At 43.3% G+C, this 13,486-nt stretch overlaps 1 protein-coding gene across 2 annotated transcripts in view; it reads left to right on the forward strand.

The window, feature by feature from the left end:
* The window catches only part of Fras1 (Fraser extracellular matrix complex subunit 1), a 410,067-nt gene that overhangs the window by 193,561 nt on the left and 203,020 nt on the right, over positions 1-13,486 (forward strand). For both annotated transcript variants that reach the window (XM_013516132.1, XM_005388203.2), the window contains one exon: positions 890-1,024. In XM_013516132.1, coding sequence (XP_013371586.1) covers positions 890-1,024 — 135 coding nt within the window. The remainder of the gene's footprint in view (positions 1-889; positions 1,025-13,486) is intronic.

The following is a 13,486-nucleotide window of genomic DNA, read 5'->3' on the forward strand; positions in this document are numbered from 1 at the left end:
TTGATGGACAAGAGAAGTGAACTTGCTCCAAATCACGCAAGTGGGTGTCAACAGAGCTTATCTTTTAGGAGTTACCAGAGCACCAAGGATGGGTCATGTGCACTGCAGAACACTTGTCCCTCTGGGGAGCTCTTACCTGGGAGAGTGTGGCAGGGTTGGGGTCAGGTCTTACTTTCCCCATCTCTGGTCTGTGAGGTTGATTATCCACTTAGATTTGCACAGTTTTATACTCTGGCTGTGAGTATTCAACCTCTCTTTTCCCTCAGTATCCTTATTTGTGAAAGGGAGGTGACCCTTGTACTTTTCTCCAAGGATTATTGTGGAGACTAAGTGTGTAAATACCTCTTAAATACCTAGAATGGTGTCCAGGATACAGGCAGGGCTCACTAAGGCTTAGCTACTTTTATTATTATTATAATTATTCTCTTCTCCCTACTTTCTCTCTTGATTTATAACCTTTAATCTTCTTGAATTATTTGTATCTCAGCCATAGGGTATAGAGGAAAATGATCAAAGGATAATTTTGCAAAAAAGGTTGAGTGACAAAGATTGGGGGCTATTAGATAAAAGAGAAGATCAGAGACTCCTGAGCTGCACTGCCTGACTCAGAGGCTGATGTGGTGTGGCCTGGTTCCTTCACCTCCCTGTGCTCATCCATCTCTGTAAATGTGGGATTAATGAGGCTCACAGGACTACTGTGAGGTTGAAAGGCATTTCCATACGGAAAGCACCTGAACAGTGCCTATATGAATTACGTGCTGTGTGTATGATGGCTGCTAGAATAGTTCATTCTCTGGGACCCAGAGCCTTGAGACTGGGGAGTCTTGTGTGGTATCTGTGCTCTAATCTGAGGTCCCCTTCCTCTTTCTCTGACCTTGTCCGGAGCCAGCCTGCCAGCCACAGTGCTCCACCTGCACTAATGGGCTGGAGTGCTCATCCTGCCGGCCTCCCCTGCTGATGCAGCAAGGACAGTGTGTGGCCACCTGCGGGGACGGCTTTTACCAAGATCACCACTCCTGTTCAGGTAATTGCTAGCTGGGGCCCAGCGACCTGTCCTGTCCCCACCCTACCAAAAGATCAGTGGCCACCACCAGTTTTCCAAACAGGAAAAGTACTATGATCTGAATATGTCTTGCCCCCGAGTGTTCATATGCTGGAAATGCAGCCCCCAATGTGGGGTGTTTAGGGGTGAGCCTGGTGGAAGACTATTAGGTCTTTGAAAGGTGAGCCTGGTGGAAGACTATTAGGTCAGGGGGGCCTCACCCTCATGAATGGGTTAAGGAGCTCTGTCTCTTTCTCTCTGTCTCTGTCTCTGTCACTCTGTCTTTCTCTCCCTGGAGTTCTAACTCTGGTGGGAGTACATTAGTACCAGCCAAAGAATTATGAATCAAATAAACCTTTGTACTTAATAGGGTACCCAACCTCAGGTATTTTGTTATAATAACTAGCTATACTAAGACAAGAAAAAACTAAATATTCCTGATTGGATGAGAAGAAGACTGGATGAGAAAGATGATACATATTGTTTTTATAATCTCCTTTAGTTACTCTAATATCTATATACTCCTTTAGTAGATGCATATGCCTACTTATATTTTATATTTTTATTTTGTTTTGTAATTAAGATTATTTGAAATTCTTAATAATGCAATAGTCTCTGGATGTAAGACTGATCATAATATACTTTGTTCATACTTGACCAGTTTTTAATCATGTGTGTAAGTAAAAGGAAAATGTATAAAGAATTTCTGGTGAGAATTGGGAGAAGAGGGCAGAGAAGCAAAGACAAAGGGCAGAGATAGAGGTTTATCTTTAAGAGGAAAGAGTTAGAGGTGCCCAGAATCCGAGGCCTGGTGTATGTCATGGCAGGTGAACCAGCAAAGGCACGTGGACCAGGGCGGGTTCTGGCTCTCACCAGGAAGCTGCGATATCTGTTGTGTGGGTGGATCCACAGTGAGAATTAGGAGGTTGCCACCCAAGAGGTCACTGATACAAGAGATGATTGAAAGATAGAGTTGATGTTTAAATTTAAAAGATCTTATTACGGTAAAAGACACATTGCCAAGAACTGTGGGGTAAGGGTGTTCAAAGCACAGGGGAGCGTTATGAGAGAGATTGATTGCAGTGTGTCTTTTATTGTAGTAAATTTTTTAAAAATTTAAATATTCATCCAGGCATGGTGGTGCATGCCTATAATCCCAGCACTCGGGAGGCTGAGGTAGGAGGATCACTATGAGTTCGAGGCCAGCCTGGGCTACAAAAGTGAGTTCAAGACCAGCCTGAACTGCATAGTGAGACCCTGTCTCAAAAAGACAAAAAAAAATTGAATATTCACCGTATTTTTTATCATACCTTATATATGCTGCTCTCTTGCAAGCCCTTGGCCACCTTCTTAGGAAAACCACTTGGAGGGTGAAGAATGAAAGAGAACAAGTGTGTGGTATTCGTAGGTGTGCAGCTGGCAGGAGCTCCAAGCCAGCCAAGAGTATCTCTTGTGTAGGAGAAAATCCCACTCCCTCGGCCCCCACTTGTGGTCAGCATCAGAGCCCAGGGGCTTACGGAAATGATCAGGGAAGAAAACATGACTGCTTGTGCCCTTGGGAGTATGGGGAAAGGTCCTGCTCTGTGAGCAGTCCAAGTTATGAAATATGGAAGGTGGGATAATTTCTGTGTTTGGCTTGGGGGCTCCTTGTGGTCCATAGCCTATTCTGTGAATGTCTACACCTCCAGAGTCAAGGGCTGCACAAACAGATCAACACTGGGTTAAATGAATGGCGAGTGGATGACTGAATGAACATATTGTGCCTTGGTGGTCCTTGAAGGACTAGTGTTCCCATAGAAGTCTTAGTCATAAAGGAGAAAAAACCCTTAGTGTTTACCTTCTTGTGTTCTATTTACCTGGTATTTCAGAACAACTCAAAGTGGGCAAGTATAAACGCTTCTACAAGTGTCTAATGGTTGGGCAATTTAGGTAAAGTGCTGAAATTTCAATTTGATGAAATTATTGAATGTATTCTGTACCCCTTTCTTCTCTCCCATCAAAGAGACCTCCTGCTAACACTCTGGTGACAGATTTGCCTTTAAAAGTAAATTAATTCCCCTTCAATTGCACTCCTCCCTAACACCTCCACCTCCTAAGATAAACCCGCACTACGTATATTTACTTTGTTTTTCTTTTCTTTTCTTTGGTTCTTCTTTCTCTCCTGCCCACTGTTTTAATTGGTGATGCTAATCTGTTTTAGGGCATTCTGAAATGGGTAATGTTTCATTTGATTACTGGTTTACGTAGCTGTCTGCTTCACATTCCTCCCGCATACACACGTACAAACGCCTCTAGTAGAAAGTTGCTGGGAAATTTGTTCATTCTCCCTCTAGGGAATTAAACCAATTTGCTTTAGTTCAGGCTGGTTGCATTTTTATGCATAAAATAAGGAGAAAAAAAACCAGAGTGAGAGGAGAGAAGACAGAGGTAAAAGAGAGAGAGTGATCTTAAAAATTAAAGCTAGATTTTTGATCGATTCCCATATACCCACTTGGTACTGAGAATGCCTAATTCATCTTTGCAAACAAACTTTCCCAACATTGACTCTTTTTTGGTAGCATTTCTGCTTGTGCCATTTTTGTTCACTTTATGCCACTGACCTTAGCTAATCATTGGGTGCTTGTCCAATACGTGCTGAACTTTTCAAAAAGAAGCCGGCTATTTTATAATAACAACAGGTTTTTCAGGATTGATTTCTTTTGGCAGGGCCATTTATGCTATGACTGGGATAATTCTCTACTTTATTGACCCATCAAAACCCAAAGAAAGTACACACTGTGCTGAGGAAACTAATTAACAGAAATCACCTGATTAATATTCATGCTCACTATGCTAAATACAGGGCAGAGTAAAAAATATGGGTCAGAGCCAAGTAGCACATAAACATGGCTCTTCACCAACAGTGAATGAGCAGATAAACCAGAGGGGATAAAAGAACACACTGAGCCCTGCCGTAGGGTCTCCTCCTTAGGAGATTTTTCCCAGTTTCTATTCCCCAGGAGTTCACTGGTATGCACAGTCCCATGCATACAAACATGTGTGTGCGTCAGCATTATTGTTATATCTTTGACTTGGTTAAACTTGCTATAATGATTAATTATAGACCACCTTATACACCTCAAACCAGCCCCTGTTTCATTTCCCCTGTCTTCTCCAGTTTGGGAGTGTGAAGATCTGATCCCTTTACATTAAGGGTCAGCACTACTCACTCTTTATACCAAGCTACACTGGACACATGAAATACATAGGTCACCTCTTCTCTGCAGCAGGGAGGACCAAAAAGCAGTCCCCACGGCAGTACCCAGACCTTGCATCTTAGTCCTGGCACTCGGGTTTCTGCCTTCCCAGGCAGGCTTTCTATGCTACCATCTAGATCTGGTTTCCGTCCTCTCTTGCCCACTGCATCCACCTCGTAATGATTCTATGAACCTCAGGTCCTAGGACTGAGTTTCTACTTTCGTTTCTGCTACTTATCCTGTTCTGATCCATTTCCAGGAATCAAAGCCCATCTCTGTCACCTGTACCCTGATGGTCAGGCTCTGTTCATGTATGAATGCGCCTTGGTTCTCCCATCTCCACCATACTGCATGGCCTATGCTCTCGTTGCATGGCTCTTGAGTGCCACCCACCCTGGCTTTATCCCATTCTTCCTCCCTGGGGAGTGGGTCTATTGCATCATCTTAGAAGCTATGATTAAATCTAAATCTAGATCCAGACTGAACTGTCCTGGACCTGAGAATAGTCTTCCTTGCTGGTCTTGCCCCTCTTTTCAGTCAAACTCTGGCAAAACCACTAAGTGTGTTCATCAATTGTAAATATAAAAGACCACAGGATGAAAAGCTTAACAACCAGTAGAATGTCTTATACCAGACTAGTTTAAAATGAGTAGTTCATAAGACTGTGGAACTTGAGTAGACAAAGAGTAGACCACTTTTATATGTGTATCAGTGTTTGATTTGTCTACTTAAGACAAATTATTCATGAAGGCGCCAAGGATGGGGCCATGTGACTCTGTGGCTGATGTCTGCTTCCGTTCTGCAGGGGCTGGCTTGGAGCGTGCAGGCGTGGGTAAACGTTTAGACTCTGGAGCTAAATCACCTAAATTCTAATATTGGCTGTATTGCCCAGTATTCTTTAACTCCATGCTTCAATTGCATGTGGGTAAACAGAGACAGTAATATCTGCCACACAGCATTGCCATGAAAATGAGTTCACATACCTCACTCAGGATATCATACCTGCTACCTCGTACGCCTTCCATTATACATTAACAGACTTGATTTCTGCTTTCGACCACCCTTCTTCCCTGTTCCCTTTCTACCAATCCCTATTCTTTCTCTTTTGGCCTCTGCTCTAGGTCCTGAGGATATGAAGAAAGTAAGATTCCATGTGTAATAAACTGATGTCAAGGAGGTTAGCTGTTGTTTACAGAGATGTAAAAAACACCAACAAGCAAAACAAAGCAGATACAACAGACATCTTTGGGGCTTATTTCATATCTGAGTGCTCTGTGGGCTCAGATACTGAAACCTAAATAGCCAAGCAATTAGGCATTTTACAGGGTTGTCAGGGGTGGGATTGTTTTGAATCTCAGTTCTGCCACTTACTGCTGTGTGACTGGTGGTACCTGGAAAGAGCCTAGTATGTGAGGAGGCTCAGCAAATATTTGTTGCCTGAACAGAAAGGAAGGGATAGCAATATCACATGCAGCAGGAAGTCCCCTTCACACTATAGTCATTTGGCCCCTCTGAACCTCAACTTCCCCAACAATAAAAGGGGGATAATACAGTATTATCTACTTTAAACAGAGTTATATACTTTATCTACTTTAAACAGAGTTATATACTGTTAATATCTGATTTTAAATAAAATGAAATATATTTTTATATAGTATGGAGAACTGAATATAATATAGAGAATAGTTTCTTATATTCCTTATGACAAAGTAAAATCCTTTTTTATTTTCTTTGTATGTTCAGATTAAATAAGATTCTATAATTATTTGGGTTTTAAACAATAGTAGGGTAGAGTTAGAAGAAAAGTTTACAGCAAGAAATCCAGTGAGGTTTACTGACAAGCTGATGACTTGGCTAAGGGTCAGAAGCCGTGGCTTGAGCGGAGGAATTGGGGTTGGCTCAAGGAGCCGATTAGCCACTCATTTGAGGAAATGAAGTGCTGGTTCAGGCCAAAGCACTGAACACTTTATGGGCCCGGGGCTTGCTTCTCAGCAGGAGACTTGGCAAACCTGGCCTGGCCTGGGTAGGCTTCATGGTACAGGAACTGGTGAAACTACCCATCTGCACTCGGCTAAGCAAGCTGGTACCCTCTGTGGCTCACACAGTGTGACCCAGAATCAGAGCAACACTCCCAATTTCACTGCCAGAGCATATGTTCATATGTTCAGTTTAGGGGCCAGCACTTTCTTACCATCCTTCTGCTTTGCTCGTTAAATCCTATGCGCTGTACAACCTGCTTTGGCATTCCACAGCTGTGGCCTCTCACCGAATTGCTGACTGTCGTGTGAAAGGGGACTTCCTGCTGCGTGCCAGAATCGCTATCCCTTCCTTTCTGTTCAGGCAACAAATATTCGTCAAGCCTCTTCATGTCGTAGGTTCTTTCCAAGTACTGGGGTTGCAGAGTAAACCCCACAACTTCCCTGTGCTAAGGAACTTGCTTTCTTAATGGGAGGAGGATGTCTAGAAAGGAAACAAGATAGTTTCAGATAGTGACTATTATCTGAGTTTGTTACAATCAGAGCTGTCCAGAGAGTTTTAAAAACAAAATGATAAGAAGTGGCTGGTTACTGAGGCATGTCATACTTGAATTGCACACAGTGCTGAGCACATGTAAGGCATTCTGGAATGTATTTACACTTATTCATAGAGTATTAGTACATTTTTGTAGTACATAGTGTTTACATTTCTGTGTGAACTCGGTACATGTACACGCACATAGCATCCCAATTCCTTTTTATCCTTTATCTCTCCCTCTGTCTCTTGACCCCTTTTCCCCTTTGAGAACACTGTATTTCCCTGCTTCCTAATCTCTATCATTTATTTTGCTCTTAATTTTTGCTCTGTGTTTCTCAGATCTTGATTGAATAAAATGTGATGTATATTGTGTAGAGAAGGACAGGACAGTATGGGTCTTCCAGGTGACTCATCTTCCGTTCACCTCCTGTTACTCACTCTTCCTCAGCAATTCCTGCCTAAGTGTGGCCTCGGGAAAGTTAGAGAATCCCTGTTTTCCCCACCCTCTTTCCCCTCTCTTTCTGTCCTTTTCTTTAAGATAGTTGGTTGCTTGATGAATGCTGGAAGGAAAACTCTTGTTAAACTGTCTCTGGGACTTGAGCAGTGGCCAGGGAGCTTAAATGCCCCTGGACAACAAGACTGCCTTTCTGAAAAATACATCGAGGAAACTCGGCCCCATACAACAGCTAGCAGTGGGATTCCAAGTCCACCCCCGCTTTGGATGTTTATGCACAGGATAAGTGGAGAGATGAAGGAAAACGCAGCTGGTGATGTTTTCCCTGGGACCTTTCCTTTAACAGGAGCTGGGCAGTGTTGGGCATTGGCCTGTGTAGCTCACAGACCCTTCTGTGCATCCCAAAGGTCAGAGGAGAGAACCAAAGCGTCACACACCAGCAGAGAAAGTGTGCCACAAGTGCCAGAGTGCTCCTCTTCCAGACGGATCCCATCCTCCCTGACAAATCTGAGCCCACAAAATATTTTAGCCATGAATCACAAACTAGCAATGTCTTCCAGTTTTCTGCCCTCTTTTTAGGGTTCTCAGTCATTTTAGCTAGACTGCATGGCCTCTGTTCTCTCTCTCCTCCTCTCCCTTCTCCCCCTGCACCACTCCTTGTCCCGCTCGCCCCTCCCAGCCCCTGTTATCACCTCTGCCATCTCAGCAGCTATGCCCAGCAGCCGGGAAGTCTGAGCGCACCATCAAAGGCCATGCTATGGCTGCTGATCCCTCCTTTGGCTCTAATTTCTACAGACAAACAGACATGGCTAGAGAAGTCAATAGCCATTAAATGATTTAATGAACAGGGCCCAGGATGCACAGTTGAGGAGGGGACCCAGGGAGGCCCGGCAGCTGTGGGTCACAGTGGTCACCAAGGAAGAAGGGAAGCTGAGAAGTGAGGGGTGGGGTCACTGCATACAAACCACTGGAGCACACTATGTAGGGTTAGGAGCTCAGGTAGGAAGGCAAGAGACAAAGCAGTAACTGAGAATGTCCTGGGCAAGCTAAATGTCTGCCTTTATCCTCTGACTTATGATCTAATAAATGCCAGCTTATATGTTAAATCTCCTTCCATGTGGGTCTGCCAACACCTCCAATGGGGCAGTCATTCCTTTGGTTCAATCTCTGTGTCTAGAGAAAACCGCAAAACATTCAGGTGTGTTACCCAACACCAATAAATCATTCAGCTGTATCACAAGGGTGGTTAATAGATTAACTAGCTATTTACCTAGCATGCGCCTTAGGGCGGAGTACTGTTCCCCTTCCCTTTGGTAATTTTCCCCTTAAATACTGAATGAATTCATCTTTGTTCTAAAATTAATTTGATAAAGGCATTAAAATATAAGGTAAAACAGAAGGGAGAGGAAGGAAAGGGGACATAAAAGCATTAAGATATGTTATGATATGTGCCAGCTCCCCCGATGAATGTAATCATTTTGTACTGCAAAAATTAAAATTTTAAAAAGTGAGTTTATAAAGAGACCTGAACAAAAGTCATAAAGACAAATTACTAAAAAGAAAAAGCAGTCAGCTAAAATCCCTACTCTAACTCCCTGAATCACTTCTCTTAGTATTTTAGTGTCTGTCTTCTTGATTTACAAATGTCCTTGTTTGTGTGTCTGTGGTGATACACACATTGATTTTTCCAAAGTAAAGTCCCACTCCACGTAGGGTTTTGTTTCCTACTTTCCCCATGTTGTTACTGATCCTTCTGCATCTGGTTTTAAAGCCGTTGTATAATTTCCATCTCTGGCTATGCATCATCATCACAGTCATCAGTTAGTTAGTTAGACATGTGATTGCTGGCTCCAAGTGAATATATGTACATTTTTAAGCTTTTTGATGTATTTTAGGACATTTCTCTTCTTTTTAAAAAGTTGTATTTATTTGCACCCTTACCAGAACTACGTGAGAGTGCCTACTTGCTACCACACTTGTCAGCACTAGGTATCTCAGCTTTTTAAAAAATGTGCCAATGTGGTTCATGCAAAATAGAATCTTGTTTAATGTTTTTCTTTATTTTGGGGGCTCATATGAAACATGCTGAATCCATGAAACTTGACAGTTTCTGGTTGTTCTCTGGTTCATCTGAATGAAAGGTGCAAAAGGCAGAGGCAGAGAATCTTTGAAAAAGCACAAGTGAAGAGTGAAGGAGAAACTAGTGAGTTTGAGTGAGTTTGAGCTGAGTAAAAGGGGAAAAAGCAAGACAAAAGTACACCTTGAGGACACAGGGTGGGATACTGTGAGGAAAGCCACAACAGCAAGCTCTTCTTGGCATCTGCTTCCTTTTATGCCATCCAAATCATGGGGAGACCCATGAGAACTTCTACATAAGGGTCTTGAGAGCTGGTGCTGGGATCCCAGGCCTCAGGTTGAAGTCAAGTCTAGGGCATCTTACTGAAAAACTGTTCCAGTTCTCACAAGAGGTCCATGTGCTAGGGCTTTGGGAATTGTTCTGTCTATGTTTTCCAGGATCTTGTAATTCACAGGTCACACCTACTTTCCCAGCCAGCTTTGCAATGCCCTAATCTCCTATTTTATTTGTGTGTGTGTGTGCGCACTTGCCCACATGCATGTACACATACTTTCAATCTTTTGTATACATGTAAATATTTATAAATATTACTGGAATAAAGGGATCAAAATGGTGATCATTCAGATGTCCACTCAACGTCTTTTAAATTTGTGTGACATTTGAGCCTCTTAGGCAACCAGCCTTAGCCTCCTGTGGGGCTGTGGATTTTAGAGTTTGGGGGTCAATAAAGGAATAGGAGATTGAGGAATAGTCTTCCAGGCATCTGAGCCTCACCAAGCTATCTATTTTCAATTATTTTGTTGTTGGTAGCCTGCTGGAATTGAACCCATTGCCTTACATATGGTAGGCAAACTGCCAATGAGCTATAGTCCCAGACCTCTTTTTAGCCTTTGAAGGGAAGGCAGAATCTACCTAAGGTGCCCAGGCTGGCCTCAAACTTGAGACCCTCCTGCTTCAGCCTTCCAAATAGCTGGCACGACAGGCCGTCATATCCAGCTTCCAGCCACTTTCTAAAGGGTTTTTACTGTTAGGTAATGACTGCAAAAAAAAGGTCTCTGAGAAAGTCCCAATCCCCTCCATACAGCTCCCAGAAAATTCCCTGAGGTCTCCATTTCTTACCTTCCCCAAATCTTTTCTACCTTCTGCCTTAAGTTGTACTTTAATTTTCTCTCTAAACTGCTTTGCCTTTGACATGTTGAGACAAGATTTGCTGGGTCTTTCTTAAGCCATCATACTACTCTGTCATTTCCAATGTGTCAGCTCCTCCTGTCCTCATAAATTAGGTGCAACAAATATTATTCCCAGGCTACAGGCTAAAAAAGAAGCAACAGTGAAGTTTAAAGTAGAAACAGTCTTCACCTAAGGAGCTTTTTATTGAAACTACCCATCACCTGGTAATTTGTAAGCCCTGGTGGTCCTTCTAGTCTTTTGTGAGATGAGTGTGACGGAGTAGTTGCCACAGAATGCAGAAGTTTGGCTTGGGTATTTGACCTGAGTGTGAGGCTTTGCTGATGTGGGAAGTTCTGGCTATCACTGTGTGGTTGCGAGTTCTGAGTCCCTAAGTTGTGGCATTTTGGAAATCCGAACCACAGGCTCGCTGAGAATCAGAGGACCTAAAGGTTGCGGGTGGTAATGTCCTGACTTCTCTGTCCAGGAGGCCCATTCTCCTTCCTGGGCTGAGAATGTGCCCTGAAGGCAGAGCCCATTAGTGTCTGATTTGATGGCCCCTGGGCTCAGAAAGTATTCCTGCAAAATACGTTATCTTCAGGAAGTGCTTTTAAGGTTTCCCTGAAAATAGGTGCATTTTATTCTTAGAGAAGCACAGGTTTAAAACAGAACTTAAAGCAATCCATTTCTACATTATCAAGTGCGAAAGAAGTTTCTTATTTTCCAAGTAAGGTTTCAGTGTAGAGTTGACAAAAGAGAAGTCATCTCTTCCTTTTCACTTTGAAATGAATTGCTTGACAAGTCAACACATGTCTTCAGACGCTCTAGAAAAGTCAGGGTCCTGACCAAATAAATGATCTACTGCCTGCAAGATAAGATGGCTTTCCCTTACTCACCCTTTTAAAAATTTATTGCCACAATTTTCACAATCTACTATTCAAACCTTGAGTGATCTAAAATGTATCACTAAGAGAAATTATAGAGGAAAGTCAGAGAGTGACCTTTTACTTTTCATAGTAACCTGAATGGAATAAAAGCCACACGTAACATAAGCCTGCAAGAAGAGATAATCTGCAGAGCATATGCTCAGCATTAGCCGTTAGACATTAATTGCAAAGTACAGCAGGAGTGTGTCACTCTATGAAATGACAGCACGTCATAGTCTGTGTTGAAGATGGAATGCCCGATGCTGTGTGCCTGCCACAGAACACGTCTGTTGTCCATGGAGAATGCAGCTTGGGACCTGATCAGGCGGGACCTGATCACATGGGGTACTCTGTAGATGCAGCAAGAGTTTCATCGTCAGAAGCACAGCTGGATGTCAGCCGTTTCAAAGTACATTTTATAGCCTCAAGTTTATATACCTTACGTTGTCCTATATTAAGACGGTGACTTTGCGGTTAGTTGTTTCCAGGCAAAAGGTAACTGATGGGACAAACCTCCCATAACCAATAAGTGCCTTCATTTAGCGTACATTTAGCAAGTACTCATTCAGCTGGGCAGTGCGGGCTTCATATGACCGACACACCCCCACCCAATTTGGAAAGCAACTTCATTCCACTGAAGGACTGATTTGTAATAGAATAGTTAGTGCAATGGAATAAATGCCATACTGCAGAAGCATAGAGAAAGGAGTAAGGAACTTTGTTTAGACAAGTTCAGCAAAGCTTCTCAGAGGTAGTCACAACTTAGAAGACCTCTGAAGTTTCAGCAGTATTATACAGGCTTCGGGAAGAAGCAGAGGCCAGTGCCAGCCAGGGGAATCCTGCGTGGGACCTCTGGAGCCCAAGAACAGCCACATGGCATCTTAGGGGACCTGGCTTCATGTGGGGGAAGAAACAGAAAATGGGGCTAGAAAGTTCCCCAGTGAGGACTGGGAGTCCTTGACCTGAACCATGACGCCAAGGGTGATATTAAAAATATTTAAAAAGAATGAATCAAGGTTGGGCAAGATACACTCTCTCCTGAGCCAGACCTTTTGCTTGCTGGAACATAGCATGGACCAGGCCCCCCTGGAGGCAGTCAGAGTATCAGACAAGGGACCTAGCGTAATGGACCAGTTGGGAGGGATTTTCCTATTTTCACAACCAGTATAGCTGAGTGTCTGCACAGCTGTGGGGTCAGCCACTGAAGAGAGCCGGGGAGCTGTGTTTTCATTTCTCATCTCCTCTGTACCCCTTGGACAAAGGTGATTTTCCCCCTAAAGATGTCTTGAGCTAATTACCCTTTCCTTTCCCTATTGCCAGAATAAATTCCTTGGTCATCTGACCTGTGCTATCTCTTGGCCTCTCTTTCCTTCATTGTACACGCAGACACTTGCTCCCCAGTGCAGTTTGCGCAGGTCGCAGGGTACCAGGTGATGGAGTGTGTCCAGGCTCTGCTGGCAGGCCTCAGGTAACAGCTTACCTGGGACTAGGTGGTGAGGCCATGGCCAGCATAGCTGCTGGTATGTAAGAGCTACTTCTCTTGCTGGTTGGTAGATCTGCCTGATGTTCCTTTATAGAGATGAGGTTGGGATTAGAATTTTGTTGGTTAGGTATTGGCTTTGGATCGACTCCAAAGGTCTGAACAGTAACTGATACCTCAGAGGATGACTGCAGAAATGGAAGGTAGCCAAATAAACAAATCACATTTGTGTGTGTGTTAAGTTTGATGCTGTGATCCTTGCTTCCATGTCTTTAGTTAAAATGTAGTGCCAAAGGCTTATCCTAAACATGACTAGTATTCTCATGTAACCTTTATAAAATATGAATGAAGAATTAAATATAAAGGAAGTCATGTAAGAAATTTTTTTAAAAGCACCAAGCAGTGTGCTGGGCCCAGGGGTAAAAAAGTAAAAATGAGCCATGCTCTCAGGAAGCTGATGGTCCATGGACAGAACCAGATAATAAATGAAGAAACTTTCCTTCACCTCTCCTTCCAGCCCCTCTACTCCAAGCCTTCATCACTGCTCACCAGGCCTACACAGTAGACTCTGAGAGGGCCCCTGCTTCCAC

This window comes from Chinchilla lanigera, unplaced genomic scaffold (genome assembly GCF_000276665.1).
Source record: "Chinchilla lanigera isolate Chin_1 unplaced genomic scaffold, ChiLan1.0 scaffold00032, whole genome shotgun sequence".
NCBI lineage: Eukaryota > Metazoa > Chordata > Mammalia > Rodentia > Chinchillidae > Chinchilla > Chinchilla lanigera.